This window comes from Triturus cristatus, chromosome 5_2 (assembly GCF_964204655.1).
Source record: "Triturus cristatus chromosome 5_2, aTriCri1.1, whole genome shotgun sequence".
NCBI lineage: Eukaryota > Metazoa > Chordata > Amphibia > Caudata > Salamandridae > Triturus > Triturus cristatus.
The window spans coordinates 54061615-54083624 of NC_140588.1; the positions used below are offsets into that span (position 1 = coordinate 54061615).

Consider the following 22010-nt stretch of genomic DNA (forward strand, 5'->3'; position numbering starts at 1 on the left):
TATTGCTACAAAAATAACCCCAATAATTTCTACAGCACTTACTCCCCTTCTTAAGTGTATGGGGTTCTTATCATTGATTCCATTGTTCTCATTAAAATAGTACATTTTCAGAAAGACAATTTACATATAATCACTTCCATACCAATGAATAGGTAATTTATAATAGGTGTTTTTCCAACAAACAAAATATATTCCGGGAAACTCTGGATCCATACCAGTTAAAAATAATTCCCATCCTCCTATTAACAGGAAATTATGTTCACAATCACTGGTACCAATGAATTTAATATTATGATCAGTTTTGCGTCTTATTATGCAAGGCTTTCCTTTGTATTCCCAGTCCAGAGTCATTGCAGTGTGAGTATTTCTTTTTTTATAATCCCCCTCTCTATGTGCCCAAGGTGGTATCCTTCCTTGATTTTCAGATTTTTGCTTTATTTCTTCCCATTGATCTTCAACTGAGTTAATAAAATCCTTTTCTACATTTTGTAAGGTACATGTTAAGTTATGCCGATGTGCATATACTGTATCAATTGGTATCGTTGGATTGGAAATTCTCCTATAAATTCAGCATCCCCTGCATCAGGAATTAAGTTTCAATTACTCTTAACAGGAATTTCTGAAAATATTAAATCATAGTTTGAATAATATTGAAACTGTTTCTTTTGCGTAAAATAAACTTTTTAGTACACTACATGATATTCCATAAGTTAATGGAAGATGTTGATGAGTCGCACTCTCCGACACAGAAATAGGTAATTGCATGCATTCATAACAATTTCTTGCATCCACATATTCATATAATAATTTTGTGAACACATTCAAAGAGAAAGCTTTAATGGATTGATCATAGTGTAATTCACTATCAGTTAATTCATAAATCCTTATTTATTTTTCGTGCACAGTCTTTGATTTAGTAGTCATTATCGCATGCGGATTAGTATCAGAATAAACGTAATGTGGTAGATTTAATATTATTAGAAAGAAAACACACTATAATGAAAGCAGTTAAGAAGCAAGCACATATGTGATTACGCCGTTGCAAGGACTGATTTGCATTTTCCATCTCTGAACAATTATTTTTTTATAAAATAATACTTTGTAACGTTGAGGCTTTTTCGATGTTTTAATCACAGTGCCTTTTGTCCCTTTATTTTCATATGGCCTTTATCTTTTTCAACCACTCTTCTTCACAGTGGTTTTTGTGACATACAATCTTTAAAACAAAATGCGTAATCTTTTTCCCAGTCGTTTGCAGCAGCAAGACATGTCCATTCTGGAGCTGTGTATTTCTGATTTGGTGTTCTTGCTTTATTTGATCTGCGCACTGCAGTTTCTTCTCCGTCTTTGTCACTGTTCTCGGACTGACGGGAGACTTCAATCACAGTTTCTGGTATTTTTACTGTAGTTAGATCATGTCTGTCTTTCAGATTTTCTGGGCCATCAGTCGCCTTTTCGCACTCGTTTTTCAGTTTCACATTATTTAAGTCAATATCTCGCTTAGTTAAATCCCTTTCTCCATGACCCTTGTTACCTACTGGGATTAACTCACCTTGGCTTCTTTCTGAACCAGTGTTTCAAGACCCAGTAGCTAATGTCCCCTCTACTTCGTGCTTAGTCAATATGAGATGTTTTTCTGGTACCACCGGTACATCCACAACCGACTCCGCACTCTCGAGGACATGGGACTCATCGAGTGTGTGCAGCATGCACCCAATTAGGCATACCACCACATTTCACAGCTGCTGTGATAACAAGTATCAATTGATAAGGGCCACCCAATGAGGTTCCAAGAAACTCTTTCACAAGTGCTTCTTGACTAGCACCCAGTCACCCGGGCACAGGTTGTGGCACTGCTCTTGCTGAACTGTTGTTGCGACTTCTCCAACCTGCTGAGACAGAGAACAAACCACATCAGCCAATCCTTTACAATAGTCTAGTACAAAGTCATCATAAATATTTACAAGCTGATTTGCTGGGACTGTTGGCTGCCTTGTAGCCCTCCCCATAATTATCTTGTGGGGGATAGTCAAGTTCTTCTGTCAGGGATACTTCGCAAACTCATCAACACCAAAGGTAATGCATCTGGCCATCTTGGACGTGGACGCACATACTTTTGCAAGTCGGCATTTCAGCGTTTCGTTAATTTGTTCAATTACGCCTGATGCTTCCGGCTGATAGGCACAGTGTATTTTTTGTTCAATTTGCAAGGCAGCACAAAGCATTCGCATCACTTCCTTATTGAAATGTGTTCCTCTATCTGATTCCAAAGAGACTGGAAAACCCAATCTCGGGATGAGCTCTCTAGGAAGCAGTTTAGCCACAGTTAGACTGCCATTGCCTCTTGTTTGGTAAGCCTCCACCCAACAGGAAATCAAACAAACAATTGCAAGGACATATTTCAAACCATTACATGGGGGCATGTCAATAAAATCCAATTGCATTCGCTTACAAGGCCCTCCGTATTTGCCGATGTGACTTGTACTAACTTGTCTTCCTTTCTGCATTTTGTTGTTGACATATCACACACCTCTGACAACTTTCTGCAGTGGCTCTGAACCTAGGGTTGTACCAAGATTGACGAAAGAGGCGCAACATAGCATCCCTTCCCACATATGCAGGACCATGGATATTTCTTGCCATTGTTGATGGGAAACCAGTTTTGAGTGACAGTTTACTATCTGTGTACACCCTCACCTCATCTTCCGGTCTTCGACTGCACCTGCTCTAATCCAGTTTTCTCTCTCTGTCTGTGGTACAGCATCTTTCAATTCTCTGATCTCTTCCCAGTTTTCAACAGTTGAAAACATTAGTCTGCATTCTGTGTCTTCAGATTTTTCTTTCAACAGCTCCCCATTGAATGCATAAGAAGTCAGTGCACAATAGCGCACCGTCTCATCCGCATAGCAGTTGCCCTCTGTCACATAATCATGACCAGTCTGATGAGCAGAACATTTTACTACTGCAATTTGTGTCGGCAGTTGTAATGCCATCAGTAGGTTTTTCACGCACTCTCCGTTTCGTATAGGTGAACCCGAAGAGGTCATGAACCCACGCTGAGACCACAACTGCCCAAAGTCATGAACTACCCCAAATCCATGTACACTATCAGGGAATATGGTAACTCTCATCTGTTCAGTAGTGCTGCAAGCCCTTGTGAGTGCAATCAATTCCGCCACTTGTGCTGCATGCACACATTCCAACCACAATGCTTCCACTACACCCACCACAGTACAAATCGCATATGCAGCTCTGAAGGTACCTCCTGAATCAAGCAAATAAGACCCATCCACAAACAGAACATGGTCAGACTAAGGCAATGGTGAATCTTGAATATCAAGACGCGGTTTTGTACACAATTCTACCACATCCAAACAGTCATGATCAGCTTCATGCATCACCACTTTATGACCAGGCAATGGCATCAAGGTAGCTGGATTCAAACTTGTGGATCTTGGCACAGTAACATTTTGTGCTCTCAAAATCACTTGCTCTTACTTTAACCTACTTCTCGTAAGATGTTGTTCTTGTCTGAGTTAGCAAGATCTCAACAGAATGTGGCACATACACTTTTAAAGGATGACCCATCACAATGCTCTCGCACTGTTCCAAACTCACACTTGTTGCAGGCACAGCTTTCACACATCCTGGTAAAGCAGCAACAACAGGGACTATTGTAGCAGAAAAATAGACAACAGGTCTGCGAGCAGTTCTGTGTGTTTGTGTTAGAACTGATAGTGCACAACCTTCGCGCTCACTGCATAACAGTGTGAAGCGCTTGTTAAAGTCTGGCATTTCCAATGCTGGTGCTCAACACAAATTGTCTCACAGTTCAAGAAAAGAGCATATACATTCCTCATCCCAAGAAATTGGATCGGATACAGCTTTGTGCACCAGTCTTTGTAATGGCTTGACTATCAGTGAAAAATCTGGGATTCACTGTCTACAATAACCAACCATTCCTTGGAACATGCAAACTTCTTTTTGTGTGCTCGGTGGATTCATCTGCAAGATGGCACTGATCCTATCCTGTGACACTTTTCTGACTCCTTTTTCAATATTATGTCCTACATAGAGAACCTCGCTTTTGTAAAACTGAAGCTTTGCTTGAGACACTTTGTCCACTGATCGACAAATGATTTAACAATGCAGTGGTATCAGAAATGCAAGCTTCTCTCATCCTGGACACAACCAACAAATCATCTATATACTGGACCAATACTGAATGGTTCGCCATCACCAAAGATTCTAAGCATCTCTTCAAGATCTGATTAAAGATAGAGGCACTCTCTGTATACCTTTGCAGGACTCAGAACCATGCCAAGACATGATTTCCGAACCAGAACGCAAATAAATATTGGCTATTCAGATGCAAAGGTATGGAGAAAAAGGCTTGGCACAAATCAATCACTGAGAACCATTCAGCTTCACATGGAATCTGATATAAAATCACAGCAGGATTTGGTACGATTGAACAACAAAGTTTAATCTGGTTAACTTTCTGCAAATCCTGAACAATTCTATATTTCCTATTAGTTTTTCGAATACCCATGATAGGTGAGTTACATGGCCTGCCCGTAATTTCTCTAAAAATTTCCTGTTCAATTAGAGTTTCAATTAACTGTGTTGTTCTAGCAATAGTCTCAGGACTCCGATTAAATCCTGGTGTTCTGGGGTATTCTGCATTTGGTTTCACTGTGATTCGAATCGGAGCTACTCTTTTCATCAAACCAATATCTTTTCCTGAAAATTCCTACACATCCGGTATCACTGTTCCTCGTCACACAGGGGGTAAATCGTTTTCAGTCAGTAAAGGAAATAAACCCTGCTCTTCAGCTTTCTGTCTCCTCATTTTAAACACCACATCTTCATCTTTTGTTTGGAATTCTATCTTGTCTGGATTACAATAAATTGAGCAGTTAATTTTGCAAAATAAATCTCGACCCAATAAATTCACAGGACTAGAATCACATATGACAAATTTATGTAATTCTTCAAGCGTTCCAATTTGTACTTGCACTGGTTCTATCACTGGGGTTGAAATCAATTGATACAACTTGGATTCTTTCTTCCGAGAGGGGTAGGTTAGGTATCTCCACAGTTCACAGTGGAGCGGGTAGCACCAGTCTCTTCAAGGAATTAAATAGGTGTTCCATTTACCTTGCCATCCAAATAGGGACCAGTCTGATCTACCTCCAAGGATGCGTCAAGTACACATTCCTCCTCAGGCACCGTCATTGAGATGTATCCAAGTCACTATCATACATCTGCAATAAATATTGTGAAATCACTTGTGCATTTGAATTTACCTGTTTATTTGTATGGAAACCCAAATCAGCATTATACTTCTGTACCTGTCCATTCAAATTTAGCATAGGAGGTTGAGGCATATTCTGATTCTGACCCCTAGATCTCATCAATGTCGAATTCTTTATATTATCACTATTTACCTGATTCTGAACTATTCTATTTTCATTATTTGCATTAATCTGCCTATTCTTTGTATTCATAAAAAATCATCTTACGCTTACGTCCCCAATGACCGAACGTGCCGCAAATATGACACGGGTATAACTTTTTTAAAGCTTTTATATTTACTCCTTGTCCTCCACCTAGAGGTTTCAAATTCTGTCCAGAATTTATTCATACACCTTGCATTCCGGTTGTAGTCTGTCCATTCCTTTGTATCAACCCTCAATAATCAGTATCAAAACCCACTAAACTTTCTTTGCTGCTTTTATTTGGGCTAACATCAATTTCTCTTTAAATTTCTTGTGCCGTGAATCAATGTCATCTCCACAATACTTAGCATAACGAAGAAACTCATCAATTGTTTTATTCTCATATCACATCCCATATCTTTTTCAGACACATTCTCAATTCCACTATACTGTTTGAATGCCTGTAGTAACCTTTCATAATATGCATGCACCGACTCTTTCAGTTCTTGAGTAGTCCTCTCTATTTTTACCCAATCTGTTTCTTTAGGTGAAATCTTTGCTTTCAAATAGGTTATAACCTAATTCTATTTTTTCATCACTTCTGTAGAAGGAGCACTTTTTTCTCTTAGGCGTTCCACTTCTGGCCAGTCAACACCAATTTTACACTCTACCCATAAATCTGTTGTAACCAGAATATCAAATAAGGAATCTAAGTCTTTTAGCAAAACCTTAGAACCCTTCACAAACCTTTCCACTTGTTTATACCACTCTACTGGTTTCTCTCGTAATCTCGGAAAATCATTTGTAAATGACAAAATATCCTGTCGACTCCATGGAACATGGACATAACCTCTTCCAGGCACTTCTTGCATAGGATAAGCTGTAGCTTCAGTCTCCATTTCCCTTGATGGATAAAGGGGTAATGTCACAACAGCATTTTCCTTCTTTTTAGACTATCTGCCTTCCCACCTTTCCACTTCTCCCCAACACTTCAGTGTCATATTTAATTCTTTAATCTGTAGTCTTTTCCCTGACAGATTCAATATCTCTAGATCTGTCACTAAAGTCTAATCTGCAAGTTCTCTGCAGTACTCTAGATTTCTCAATTTCCACCCCATATTTTTGTGCCACTGCCGTAAATTTCTCATGAATGTTCTTAGCTTGACGTGCTATATTTTTGCACATGAAGAGTAATTCTTCATCTCCATATTTCCCTAACCTGTCTGGACTTACGGTTCCGGCTATCATTTCTTCTAGTTCCACTTTTAACCTACTTACATCTATTATTTGGTGCTACGTCCTTATTCCCATTATCAAGTTCTTCTGGTGGCGGCCCTGTTGTGGTATTCATTTCTAACTGTTGTATTTCTCCACTCGTATCTCCTATCTTTTGTGAACTATGTAAATTTATTCTCCGATTCCCCATTTGCTAAATTCTTCTAGTGACATTTTGCTGTCCTTGACTCAGTGCTTCTAAACTCCTCTCTGAAATACTTACTAATGGCTCAGTTACAACAGAATTTCTTCGATCACTTTCTCCTGTCTCACTTTTTCTTGAAAATGACCTATCTCGGGTCACAGATGCTCTTTGATTCTCCGTCTTCTGTTTTATCTCCTGCTCCATCCAAATGTCTTCAGAGTTTCGAGTAGGAATCATTATTGCATGCACTTGTGAATTCACTCGCCCTGCTTGATATAAAGGAACAATTGGACCTATTGTCACTGGAACTGTTTGTCATATCTGTATTCAAACCTCCTATTCTCTCTGCCATTTGTTCTTCTGACAAAATATTTTTATATGCAGAATCCAAACTAACAGGTGGCGCATCTGGTGATATACCCACGAATGGGTTTATTCCTGAGGTATCCTGTTCCTCATTATATGGTGGTCTGTTTAGCAATAAATCGTTTAGTAAATCACTGCCTATCTCTTCTAGATTCTCTTCAGTAAGTTCGAGAACCCTTTCTGTTGGCTCTTCCATATGCTTCTTTTTCTCTTTACATTTTTCCCCCTTCTTTATTCTCCTTGACAATTACAGGATACATGAGTGCACCTATTGCAACATCTTCCCTCCAAACCTTTTTTTTTGGGAATCCCATTTTGCTTCTGCATATTGAGTTAATGTATTCTTATATCTCCCTTGATATTTTTCCTTCTCTTTTTAATGAGCCTCATGTTCCCATTCTACGAGAGCCTCATCCTGCATAGGTCTAGGATTAGGCTTTAATTCATTCAATTTCCCCCATAGGTTCTCCCAAATGCACACATTAAAGGTTCTGGATCCTTGGAAATGCCAAAGGACCATCTTCCTCAGTGTATTTTACCCAGTTTTCCAAACATGTTCAAGTGTGGTAACCCCTGTTGTGTGTGTAAAGCAGGTGTGCACTTTGGAGCCACTGGAACACCTTCTCTAGTTGAAATCGGTTCATCCTTCCGAAATAACGTTTTTAACATCTTCAAAAAACTTAATTTTTCTCTCCAAAAGATGCAAAATGTTAGTATTTCTATAATCGACCTCCATATTTTGATCATTAACTTCCAATCAACATTCGCTTCTGTACTATCATTCCCAGCGCAGCTTCAAACCAACCCACCAATAGCAGCGCTGCACTAGTATGATGTTACAAAAACAAAGGAGTTACCCTCGTACTCAGAAAAGGGACATATACGTGAAGAACAAAAACAGAAATTCCCTTTCCATAAATAGAGAAACAACACTAGTGCATTTAATAAATCGACAAACCGAATGAAAGACTTTTGTGATAGGATATATACAAAACTTCACAAAGGATGTATTATTAAATATACAAGAAAGGAAAAAACCTCAGGGTTGCTTAGTTATAAGACAATGATAATGAAAAAATTCAAAAACAATATTTAAAACAAAACTAAATATAAACCAAATATTGAAATATATTTTGCTTTATTAAAAAACATTCACAGTATTTCAAACATGTGATAAAGTGCAAATGCATAGACTAACAAATCATGTAAACATTATCACTTATACATAAGTCCCATAATCATTGTATTTATCATTCATATAGTTAAAAAACAATGTACTTGCAGAATATTGAAAACTATAAAACAACTGTCATTGAGCGACATCTGTTAAGCAGGTGTGCCCTTTGGAGTCACTGGAACACCTTCTCTAGTTGGAATCGGTTCAACTTTCTGAAACAACATTTTTAACATCTTAAGACTTAATTTTTCTCACCAAACGATGCAAAATGTTAGTATTTTTATAATCTACATCCGTAATTTGATCATTAACTTCTAATCAACATTCGCTTCTGTACTACCAATCCCAGTGCGGCTCCACACCAAACCACCAATAACAGCGCTGCACTAGTATGAGGTCAGCCTAACTCCTCACTATGACTGACCCTCCCTTTACAATCTGTCAACTTTTCTTTTACTTACGCAAAGACAATACAACATAAAATAACTGTCTGCTTCACTAAAAAAATTATAGATACCCATTCACTCAAAGAAATCTCATTTACTTCCAGCGGAAACCTCGACCTGTGCAATTCCAATCTCTTTAGGTAAGACATTTTCGAAACTTCCTCCAGTGCGCTCCCTGGAGAATTTTCAATGATCCCAACTGGTCATACTTGTAAATGTTTCCATTCCTTCAGCTCTGGCAACAACGTCTCATGCACAGTACTCTCAAAACAGCAGACAAACACACTTAGTGTATGCCACGCTAAGACTGCCCGTAGGCGTATCCTTGGATCTTAGACCTCGGAGGACCCATACTTAAGCCTCGACGGACTTAAGTTCAATACAACATAGACATACAACAATACTCTTCTGTGATCAGTAGTCCATATCTGTCCTTCGTCGAAATCGGAATGAATAATATTTTTCCTATTGACAATGAAAATCTATATATTACTAACCAAACAAAAATATTCTCATTAGCCACTTCCCTCAAATCCTGATTTAATTAGTCAAACTAACCATCTGACAAGCTACAAGAAAACTGATCCAGCGTGAAGTGTGCCAAAAATCTTTTTCTCATAGTATGTTATACAATTTCACTGAAACTAGGCCCATACACAACACTCATCTAATTACCGTATCGCTTACAGGAGGTCCTCCGATGAATCTTGGATTGAGCTAATAGGGGCCAGAACCTGAGAGATTGGGTGCAATCTCAATATGAGGACCTGGAATATGAAATTGCCCAAAAAAATGTCTACTTCAAGTATTTCTTCTATAAATGACGAAATGTATATCGTGAGACAAGAAATATGACTAAAAGAATAAGACCAAATCGATAGAGACAGTTCACCAAAAACATTTATCTAAACTCTTTAGAATGAACAGAAGCAAGGAATAAATGCATTTGAGGTTAATTTAATACACTAAATAAGCACATGAAGTCTCTCACATTACAGTAAATTGTATACATCAGTGACTCGCCTGTGGAAAGAGGGGGAGAGAGAGAGAAAATTCAAGATTATATAATTCGAATTACAAGTCTCGAATCATACAAACCAAGTATGGAACTTTGGTTCAGTCTGTCAAAGCTTGTAGCATAAAATGCCGCAGATGGAGTCAGTAACTCTTCAGCTGAAAAGTTAATCTTTGCTAACTTTGCCAGTTTACAAAGTACAGATTTCGAGTTCGCAGTCAGGAAAAGTTCAGCGTTTGGCATAAAGGAAAATTAGAGTTCAGTCCTTCAGCATGCCATGCAGGGAATACTAAATTCAGCACACCCCCCTGCTCCTCCCTTGCAAGGCAATAATACTCCAAATGTTCTCCGTATACCCATAAATGTTTCTTTCAGCCAAATTGTTGAATGCTCATTGGTCCTTTCTATGGTCTGCTCATGGTGTGCTCAATACATAATTTTAAGAATATGGAAGGTTAGGTAATCTAATTTAAATATCGTACAGTTTGTTAAAGTTGTAATCAACTTTCATCCTTCCCATGGAAGTTTTGAAATAAACCAATTATTAGATACTTTGTCATAAAGTCGAATACTCTTCCTGGGTTTGCTATCTATTGTTACAAAGTCTCTGCATACAACGTCCGATAGGAAGAAACGTCCTTTGTTAAAAAGCAACTTCATGAAACGTTCTCACAGCGTTCAGCATGACAGCTCAGTATGACTTTTTTCTAAGTTCTTGCACAGGCCAGCAGAATAACTCATTTTTGGGGCCTACATGAAATTTAGCTGAATCACTGTCACGTTAATCAGTATGACAGTATAACCAAACTCATTAATAAAAATCATTTACAATACTCTACATCTAAATTATTGTCACACATTAATTAGAAAAACTTCTCATAGATGTTAATATTTCAACGGTGCTTTAGTTACGTGTCATTTCTAACGTTCACGTTTTTCTCTATACGTTACAGACTGTAATTATTAAATTCAAACCGTAAAACACATTAGCATTGATTTCAATCCCCTGCGATTCTTTCCCAAATCCCTAAGCATCATTATGCACATTTCATTTATTTCTCAACACATTGTTTTAATTTATATCACGTTTACCTTTATCTTATACATAAGTTTTCTTCATATCACATATTTATCACTCCGGTTATTCTTGTCAGTATTTTTTCTTATATTTGCAAAGCATAAATCAAAACTTTCGAACACTGCATACTTTTACGATGCAGTTGAACATTTTCACGTTCATATTTTAACTCCATTTCATGCCAACTTTATCAATATTAAATATAGTTAGTAAAGAGAACTGCTAGAGGCAAACATTTTTCAGCAATTTACGCTCCATCAACCTCAATTTGTCACTTGCCCTTAAAATCATTAAGTCATTTGTCTTGTTCCGTCATTCCAAGTTGGAACGTTACTATCTTAATTTATGTATTTAAACCGCTCTTTATGACAGATTGTTTTGGCGATTATATTTGATTTTCTGGTTACCATGCATCTTAGGCGACACCGCCTTCTTGTGCCATGGCTACCAGGGTTTGCGCAAGTTAGCCTCATTGAAACTGGTTAAACTAGCAATATATTGTATTATAAAATTGGTGCTGCACTTCCTCCTAAATTAGTAATCCAAACCCTCATGTAATTTGTACAAAATATGAAGTCTCTGACTGTGTAAAGAATGTTTATTATGCTGCAGTAAATTCTTGTTGTAAGTATTCGCCAATAACGAGGTCTCTGGTTTTCAGTGGAAGGACAGAATACCAAGCGACGCACGCAGGCAGACTACGGAGGACCAGCACGTTTGAGAGGCGGCCCAGCAAACGGTATCCTTCAAGAAGGCATTCCACATACAAAGGTGATTTTCCTTCCTTTCTCAGTCATTTTAATACACAAATACCATTTAGCAGTGCTTCATTTTGTGTTTACAAGTAGGTTAGATGTGCTGGCGGTCGTTTGGGAACGAACAGCACAATGGACAGCGGCAATATAGACATTCCTAGTGTCTTCCTAACGCTGATCTGATGATAAGCTGCACAGCATTTCGAAGCCTCTGTCCCCCCCCTTGTATTTGCCCCATCAGACTGCAGCATGCCTCATGGCGCAGTAGTAGATGAAAGGAAGTTGGAGCAAGGGATACCAAGTGTATAGCTTTCTGACCTAGTCTAACGGGCTGTGATGCAAGCTTTCATTTTCTAAGGATACATTTTGAAAGTACTACTTTGTGTGAGCTGATTATACCTTTTCCTTCATGGATATTGTTTGTTTGATTCCATGTTGTGTAACTGGTAAGCTGAACATTGTTTTTTGTACGCCTTCTATAAGGCATACACCAAATGTTGATTACGGTGCCAGTTGGAGAACCACATTTATTGTTAAATGGGTGGACAGTCAAATTATAGTATCTTCTACAATTCTTTTATTCCGTGTGTTGCTTTATTTTTGAGTTATTGAGACTAACAAAGTAACTTGGTGGCTAACTGCCAAAACAGTAAAGTGCTGAAGCGTGTTTTTAGTCTGGAAAGAGGAGGAATGGACAGGACAGTTAGTGAGTGGACAGGGGGTGTAGTGACTGAACCGGGCAGGTAGTGAATGGTCAGGGTGCGTAGTGAATGGTCAGGGTGCGTAGTGAATGGTCAGGGCACGTAATGACTGAACCGGGCAGGTAGTGAATGGACAGGGCGCGTAGTGAATGGACAGGGCGCGTAGAGAATGGACAGGGCGCGTAGAGAATGGACAGGGCGCGTAGTGAATGGACAGGGCGCGTAGTGAATGGACAGGGCGCGTAGTGAATGGACAGGGCGCGTAGTGAGTGGACAGGGCGCGTAGTGAGTGGACAGGGCGCGTAGTGAGTGGACAGGGCGCGTAGTGAGTGGACAGGGCGCGTAGTGAGTGGACAGGGCGCGTAGTGAGTGGACAGGGCGCGTAGTGAGTGGACAGGGCGCGTAGTGAGTGGACAGGGCGCGTAGTGAGTGGACAGGGCGCGTGTAGTGAGTGGACTGGGCGCGTGTAGTGAGTGGACTGGGCGCGTGTAGTGAGTGGACTGGGCGCGTGTAGTGAGTGGACTGGGCGCGTGTAGTGAGTGGACTGGGCGCGGGTAGTGAGCGGACTGGGCGCGGGTAGTGAGCGGACTGGGCGCGGGTAGTGAGCGGACTGGGCGCGGGTAGTGAGCGGACTGGGCGCGGGTAGTGAGCGGACTGGGCGCGGGTAGTGAGCGGACTGGGCGCGGGTAGTGAGCGGACTGGGCGCGGGTAGTGAGCGGACTGGGCGCGGGTAGTGAGCGGACTGGGCGCGGGTAGTGAGCGGACTGGGCGCGGGTAGTGAGCGGACTGGGCGCGGGTAGTGAGCGGACTGGGCGCGGGTAGTGAGCGGACTGGGTGCGGGTAGTGAGCGGACTGGGTGCGGGTAGTGAGCAGCCAGGGCCCGTACTGAGCGGCCAGGGCCCGTAGTGAATGAACATGAAACATAGTGAATGGACAGGACAGGTAGTGAATGGAAAAGGCACGTCGTAGTTGCCGAGTGTGCAAGAATTGACTATAGAAGCAGGTGCTCACTAAGTAGATGAAATGGAGAAAGCGACATGGTGCAATTGAGGAGTTGAAATATCCTTATTTATATTAATGTAATAGGTAAAAAGAAAAGAAAAGTTATAAATGGGGAGACTAATTTGGGAATGTGCCAACATGAGTAGAACACTGGACCTTGATAGCGGACTAGAAACTTGTGGCACATCTTGGAGGAGAGCTGTTAAACTTGCAGCAGGTGATCCAAGCTTGACTCCCGACATCCGCTTAAGATCCTGTGATTCTGGGCAAATCACTTAATCTCCCAAGCCTAAAATAACTGTCTTTTTATAATGTAATTTGATGTTCCTGTAAAGCACTGTAATGCCTTTAGGCTGAGATTGCGCTATATAAAAACTAACAAAAAGAGCATAATTCTAGCATTCATTGTGGATGTTTAGGTGGCTATTTTTCCACCTGTGTGTGTCTGAAACCACATCATTCATGTGGATTTATGTTTTTAATTTAGCTCTTCCAGTTGTGCTGAAAAGGTAAGACGAGTGTCAGAACCAATTCACAGGTTCCGAGAGAAACATCGGTTGCTAGGTCTTAACTGTTGGGCTGAGTCTATTTATCACTGATTTACCGGGCTGGGCCTACTTTGGATACTGGATAACTGAGCCCCAAGTGCGCCCCTTTAGCTCTTGATTCTCACGGTAGGGAGATAAGCAGTCCAGGGCTAAATCAGAGGAAGGTTCTACGTTGTTAGAGACCCAAAACGTAACAGTCAACATAACGCTCAAATACGGACTGTCCAATTGGTGCTGTGACTTTATAAAAGAGAAAGTCCTTTATTGCATCAACAACTTATAAGGCACCAAAATGTGGCCAGGAGGCATAAGGTATTCTGATTTAAATCTACAGGTAAGAAAATGCAAAAATGTTAAGTGGAGAAAGCTAGGCAGGTGTACGCTGACAGTGTGAGGAGTCACTATTTGGCTTTCCCAGGCTAAGGATAATGTCTGAAGCCTCTCTTTGGCTCGAGGGAGGTCAGGTGTACTGTTTTACATGGCATACTACTGCGGGACCCTGATCAGAAGATCTTAGCCATAAAGTTTAAGACTCACCTAGTTATGCCTTCTTGGAGGCATGAGTAGCTGTTTAAGAGATACCGCAATCATGCAGAGGAGCGGTTGCCCAGTTCACAGTGTGGTTCAGGCCCAAAGTAAACACTCCCAACCAAACTAACTTTCACAGCCCAACCAAGGATCTTGCAGCAGGTTCATGGGAGTTCTTGGAGGGGCTGACAGTTTGTCCTAGCAAACCATCACATGATGAAAGGGGGTTCATTTGGTGCTTGGATCAGTGCCAGCATAGTAGCATCGTGGCGACAACTGCAGCCCGTTGATTCTTCACATTCTTATGGTGCCACACATTCCTTTGGCATAGTTTAGTTGTCAGCCTGAACTGTGGGATGTGGCTGCATTTCTCTGCTCTGCATACCATGGATATGGGGACACAGAGACCTGCCTTGTTCTTGCTAGAGTCAGCTTCTGCAATGTCCCTCTTTCGATCCACGCTGGTTACCACTGTGGTTGCTCCCACTCAAAGAGGGGCAGAGAAACATAGAGGCTGATGAGGATAACTGGGAACCCGCTGCACAGCAGCAGGGTGCTCACCACAGCTCTGGGCTGCACTGTCTACATTCTTGGTGTTTGCTGGCAATTTCTTCAGTTGGTCTGTCTTATTTATTTATTTATTTAATTTATTCATTTATAGAGCGCATGGTTATACCTAACGGTGTGTCCCCGCGCTGAGACATCGAGACGAGTATGATAGAGAGAGACTGATCAATCGCTTATAAGTTGTTATTCAGAAATAGCCATGTCTTTAGTTGTCTGCGGAAAACGTGTTCGTTAGGCTCGGTTCTCATTGTTATAGGTAGCGTGTTCCATAGTTTTGACGCTAGGTACCTAAATGAGCGAGCTCCCATTCTGGCTCTGAAAACTCTCGGGATATTCAGTAAGGCCATATCCTTAGACCGTAGAACCCGAGCCGGAGAGTATCTTGACACCAGAGACTTGAGGTAGAGGGGTCTCTTACCTGTCAAAATGCGGTGTACATAGCACATAGCCTTGAACATAATTCTTTTTTCAATGGGCAGCCAGTGTAGGGTAGTCAGAGCTTTCCTCGTATTACTTCTCCTAGGGAGGCTGAGGACTAGGCAGGCGGCTGTATTTTGTATTCTCTGTAGTTTCGTGAGTCCTTTTTTAGAGGCTCCCAGATACAATACATTGCCATAGTCTAGTTGGGATGTAATTACAGCATGAACAACCGTTTTCCTGGCTTTTACGGGGAGAAGGTCCACAACTTTCCTCAAAGTTTTCATTGCTCCATAGCATTTTCCAGCAACTTTACGTATTTGGCTGTCGATTGATAATTTAGCGTCGACCCAGATACCAAGATTCTTCACTTCTTCTTTGGGAATGGGGGCCTGTCGTAATGAGTTTGGCCATCACGCCGAGGACCAGATGTTAGGTGTTTTGCCAACTACTAGGACCTCTGTTTTGTTACCATTCAATTTTAGGCAGTGGTTATTCATCCAGAGTGCCACTTCCTCAAGGCACTCAGAAAAACGGATAGCAGCCAGATCACTATTTTGGGATAATAGTACTATTAGTTGGGTATCATCAGCGTATGATACAATCGATACCTCATGTTTTTGAACACATTCGGCAAGTGCTCCTACATATATGTTGAACAGGGTAGGGCTTAAGGTGGAACCCTGAGGGACTCCCTGTTTCAAAGGATTACTATCCGATATGTGTGATAGTTGTGCTACTTGGAAACTTTGTTGGGCTAAGAAGGAGGTCAGCCACTGAAGTGCACATTTCCGTATGCCACACGCTTCTAATCTCTGTAAAAGTAGGGGATGTGAGACAGTATCGAAAGCAGCGCTCAAATCCAGCAGGATGAGCGCAGCTGTCTTCCCCTCGTCCGCAAATTTTCTCAGGGTCTCGGTGGCCATCAGCAGAGCTGATTCTGTGGAGTGTGCTTTCCTAAAACCTGATTGCGAAGGATGAAGAATCGCGTTCGCATCCATGTGATCTACTAACTGTTTATTTATGATTTTTTTTGCTAACTTTGCAGTCAGTGGTAGTAGTGATATAGGACGCAGATTCTCCAATACGCAGAAATCCAGGGAGGGTTTCTTCCTCAGCGGTTTTACAATGGCCGTTTTCCAACCAGAGGGGACTATCCCAGTCTTTAGTGAGCAGTGAATAAGTTCAGAGATCAATGGTATTATCGTATTGACACCCATCATTATTCTCTCAGGCCTTGCAGGGTCACGAGGGGATCCTGATTTTATTCCCTTAATCATAGTTATCAGTTCCTCTTTCTCAGGTGTTATAAATTCATTTAGTATAGTTCCCCTAAATTCTTTCTGGCTACTGGGGAGCTGATTACCACCCAATTGAGCTTCCATAGGGAAAGACTCATATATTCTGGAGACTTTGTCAGCAAAATAGCCTGCTATTTTGTTGCAGATCTCTTTGGAGGAGGTTATAACTTCTTCCTCCTCCTGTCCCTTCTGGGCAGCTGAAACCTGACTTCTTCCATTTGCTGGACTCCTCCTTCAGTAATACCTTTTGCTCCTCTCTCTCAGTTGGCCAGGCAGGCTCCTTTTCCTAGGCAGACTCCGATATTTCCAGTAGATAGTTGCAGACTATCCCCCCCACTCTAAGGAGCCACCTGTCAAGGACAGCAGCCCTGGATCTCAAGCATTTCTCTAACAACCTGCAGGAAGTCCTCTTCATCAGTCGGTTAGAAGTCCTCGAACACAGACTTTCAGTTTTTGCCCTTCTGTTATACACCTTTACCAGATGTGGTTCGTACATACCACATATGTTCAGAAACCAGTTCAAGGCGTTAGCTTTGCTTTCTGTATCCCTCCTTTTTTAGAGACTCACTCTGTCTCAAGGTGTTGGCATGGAGCAGGAGGTGATGGAAGTAGTCTCCTCTAAGAAACCCACAACACTAGCGCAGGTGAAAAGCCAACAGTCTTTTGGAAGCAGCACATCCTGGAGAACAAAATGGCAAAAGCCTTGATGAAAGCTACCCTGCGCTTCATAGAAGGCTGCTATCTCCAGGCTCTCCACATCCTCAGCCTATGCTAATGAGTGCTCTAGGAAATACCGTGGGGCACAGCCAAATGTCACTTATGTACATCTCAAGGGAGTCCTCTTTCCATCCTTGCACACTTCAGGGTCTTTTGGCCTCAAGAATGATAACTATACCCAATGCTAGTAGAACAGACTATCCCCAAACTCTAGCTTGTACAGCTTATTTGTAGTGGGAATAAGGATGTATTCCAGTAACTAACAGTCATGCAGTGCACACAGTTCACTGCCACTTGCTGCCATCTACCTTTACTACAGCCATGCACTCTTCAGGCACATCAGATGTAGCAATGGATGTGTATACATAGGAACTAGGCAGCAATACACAACTTAGGCCTCACCTACCTGAACAGCCGCTTCAGCTTCCACACACCCACCAGACACCTCCCCTCTGCTAACCTCCTTCTTGCCCCTCTCCCATGCATATGCAGAGCCAGAGCTGACAGTTGCTCCTTCTCAAACTTCTCATACCTGTTGCTAAACCCTGAACCGAACTCCTCCACACTGGGGCCACCAGCCCAACCCTAGCGTTCAGCAAAATGCTTAAAACATGGCTCTTCACTTAGGACCAAGTCAGGGAAACAACTCCCCCCCCCCCCCCTCCTTCCCCCCCCCCCCCCTCTCAACCAACGCCCCACCACACCTCCCTTAGCGCCAGATACCATCCCATGTGAGATGCATGGTTTGAGTACACTTTACATAACATGGCATAACTTGAGGGGCAAGGCTAGACAGCAGATTTAAAGCCCTGGTCTGCCTTTCAGTGCTTCACAATCTGCAGGGCAAGCGCTAGTTCACGTTCATTTTATGTAATTTGGCATACTCTCTGGCTGCACCAGGCGTACCCAACTAGAGTGCACCCAGCGCAGACAACGATAGTGTGCCATTTTTCATAATTTGGCCCAGACTTTGATTCTCTGAAAGGAATGATCGATCAGAATCTTTCACATGCCTAATGGTTATCACTTTTAAATCCAAGGATTGTCCTGTAAATTACATGATGGACTATGCAAACTGTTAATGCGCTTTTAATGGTTCAAGCTGTTGAGGGCTAGAGCCATGTTATCCCACTTAAGTCTCAACCGTATTCGTGCTGCCAGGCCTATAGCCTATGGTGTCTAATAGATATATTAGCAGTCTAAGATTCTTCTCTACCTGCTTAGATGAAGGGGCGAGGCCAAGTTCTAAAGGCCACCAATCGGCTGACCATAACTCACTGGGGGTTCTCCCTTGCTCCCATGAAAGCAGTAGACTTTTTTAACCACACAGCTCTTATACTAATGCAACAGAGTGGTTCAGCCAAATTCAGCTACCATGATGTAATATGAGAGAGGCTCCTGATAGGTTTTTACAATAAAAATTCTACCCAGGGACGACCTCAAAGTCACAGCTTTCTGTCAGCCCCAGCCTCAACCTTCTGTGATGACACCACAGACGCTCAGCAGCTGTTGGTTGGCTCAGAATGTACCCTCAGAGAAGAAACACTGAGCAGTCACCCAGAGAAAAATTAAAATGGAAACAGCAGAACATGAAAATCAGAAACTCAGTCTGAAAACATACACAGACTTGAGCAGAAATAATCCAAACTAAAACGTGCTCCCAAAGGAACCATTTACACTTAGATTTACCAATTTCTTAAGCAACATTCTTTTGAAAGAAACACTCATCCCACTTTAATAAGGTTATTTAGAATTTAGAGTTCACAATTTGAAATAGAAGGTATCTTATAAATGTTTCACTTTGTGTTATATAATTTTCATATATACAAATAAAATATTTTAATGTTGTTGTATAGATACGTAGGCAACATGCGGAAAGAAGCTACCACATGTGCACGCAAACCATCACCAACTCCAAAAGTTATTGTAATGAACGCAGTACACATACTGTCTGCTCTAGTGCTTTTCTTGTAAAAGCACTTTTATAACCCAACACAATGTGATATTAGACATCTGGGCATACCTGTCACACTTGGTAGTCTACTCTAAAAGCAAAGGGTGGTTGAAGTGGTTAGACTATTGCAAACATTTCTCCCATTATTTTTTGTTTGTTTAACATAACACACTAAGTGGCTAAGGCTACTCCCAGAGATGGGTCCTGTGCCTACAGGGCACTGGAACAGACCTAAGCTGACTGTAGAGGTCCAAACTAGTTGTGGGTTGTGCTTGTGGCTAGGTCTAAGTGAGGTGACATGTTAGAAAACAAAATGGGTTAGGGTACTACTCGATTGATTGCCAGTGGTTAGGCTATTTGCAAGCATTCCTCCCATCACCTTTTATGTGTTTAAGGACAATATCAGGCAAGAATCCGCTCAAACCCTGTACTGTAATATGGTTATAAAATCACAGCCCATTCATGTCGTATTTTGCTAAGAGTTTGAGCTACTCACTGGGGGGATTGAAATATGCAGTTCTAAAACTAAAAAGATATGTCGAGTTACCTGTCTGGGCGAAGTGCTGTTTGGCATATGGAAGTCAACTATGCTTCTTGCAGTTACATGGGATAGTTGCCTGGCATCGAGGGCAGGGTCGCAGTGGGGGCCTTCCCACTCAGGTTGCATCTGAATGACAGGGAGCAGGCTGGAATCAGCAGTCACCCGTTGCTTTTTGCAGCCGCATGACAAAGTCCTCTGTTAGTGTTAAAAGGGTTGCGGAGGTTTCCCCAACCCTCAGATGATGTTGGGAGCAATGGTGCGGCTAGCAGGGACCAGCGGTTGTCTTCTCCTGGGCAGTTGCAGTCTCCTGCCCCATGGGTAAGTCTTTGTCTTCAAGGGTATTGGTGTCCGGTCACACTGTTCTCCTGTGACAGCAGCAGTCACTCAAGTTAGTGTAGGCATTGCTGAGATGCTAGATGACTCATTGATGTTCATGCAGTTTCTCAGAGACTGGATGATAGACACCAGCCGTAGTTGCACATCACTCCATTAAGTTCAGTGCGGAACACTCACTTCCTTGGTCAAGAAGAACTTGGAAAAGGAACCAAGTTGGGTGGTTTGGGTTCTACGTTTATACTCGTTTTTCGGACAGATGTGGATTTTCCGTCTTTAGGTTCTAGAACCAGTTTAGGGTGTTTCCTTTTCAAAAGCCATTATCTTGAAGCTGAATCCACCCCCCCTCTTGTGTCATGCTTAACCAGGGGCTATCCAAAATGGATTCCCTCTGGTCACTAGAAGCATACTCCCACTGTACACAGTCTTTCTCTGACGTATGTATCATACAGCCACTATGCATACACACTCGACATGCCAGAGCAAGGGTCAGGTTGTTCTATCTCAACAAAAGTTTAGACAAATAGTCTGATAGACAACATCACTGCTCTGAGTCAAATAAAAAAGGCTCTGCTCAAAACTATTGATTCTCAAAAATCGGTGTACTGCCACAACCTGTGTAGGTCATCAAATTAAGACATGGACAGAAATCTTATGTTGCTACAAAGGTACACTTGGTGCAGCCGCCTTTGTCATAAAACTGGTCGTGTATCTTGTCTTTACCATGGACAGGCATAGCCCTCAGAGCACATACTAGATTATGTGCAGAGAACATGCATGTATTCCATGCAGGGGACACTCCAATCCCAACATTATACTTTCTCTTTGCTGCGTTTTCTCTTTGAAGGAGTAAAAAATTTGATTTTCTCATGAATTTGGGACTATCACACTTTAGTATCTGACTTGCAATCCCTCATTTAAATAAAGGAGCATCATAACAAGGAAAACATAAAATAATATACACACTGTCTTAAGTGAGTCACCTCTGTGAATGCCTATAAAAGTGCTTAACAACAAAAATTATTATTAAAATATTCCATCGTTTTTTTTTTTTTTTAACATTCAGTGTTGACAGTTGTTTTTTAAGATGGCCCAGCTGGCCTAGACTTAAAATGATTTGACCTTAAATATACAGTACAGGCTTGCAAAGGTAATCACATTTTGCTGTACTCAAAGCGTACTCGCTGGGACGACGGAAGGCTTCATGAGCAAGCACTCGGAAGGCGGTAAAACTGATGACAACAAATAATAAGGGATAATACTGACACGATTGGGAGAGAAAAACTAACAAAGACAAAACTATTTGGGGAAACTGGGATGGCATTACAACCGGTTAAAAGATAACACTAACCATACTGACGAAACAGCCCTGAGGAAGTCGCGGCCACCAGGCATGGGCGACGAAAGAAGTGTTGGCTAAAAAGAAGCTAAAAAAGAACTAAACAAGGACATATGAGACTAAACCTAACAAATACAAAGAAAGACCAGAATTGTTGATATCTTGTTGAAAGACCAGAATTGTTGATATGTAATACATGTTGACAGCGTGTGCTAGGGAAACCAATTTTTTAGATTAAAAACTTTGCCAAGAATCACAGGAAGCTGAGCCACCAACGCAGAGGCTTGGACCTGGTTCTCCAGCTCTGGTCGTTAAGCCACATCCAGTTTTTACTTTTGTATTTCTAGCTGGATGTTTCTTTTCG

The 22010-nt window shown here is 41.6% G+C and overlaps 1 protein-coding gene across 1 annotated transcript in view; it reads left to right on the forward strand.

The window, feature by feature from the left end:
• Nucleotides 1-22010, forward strand: part of EPB41L4B (erythrocyte membrane protein band 4.1 like 4B) — a 729970-nt gene that overhangs the window by 622896 nt on the left and 85064 nt on the right. Inside the window, exon 12 of the mRNA XM_085606843.1 lies at nt 11605-11714. Coding sequence (XP_085462969.1) covers nt 11605-11714 — 110 coding nt within the window. The remainder of the gene's footprint in view (nt 1-11604; nt 11715-22010) is intronic.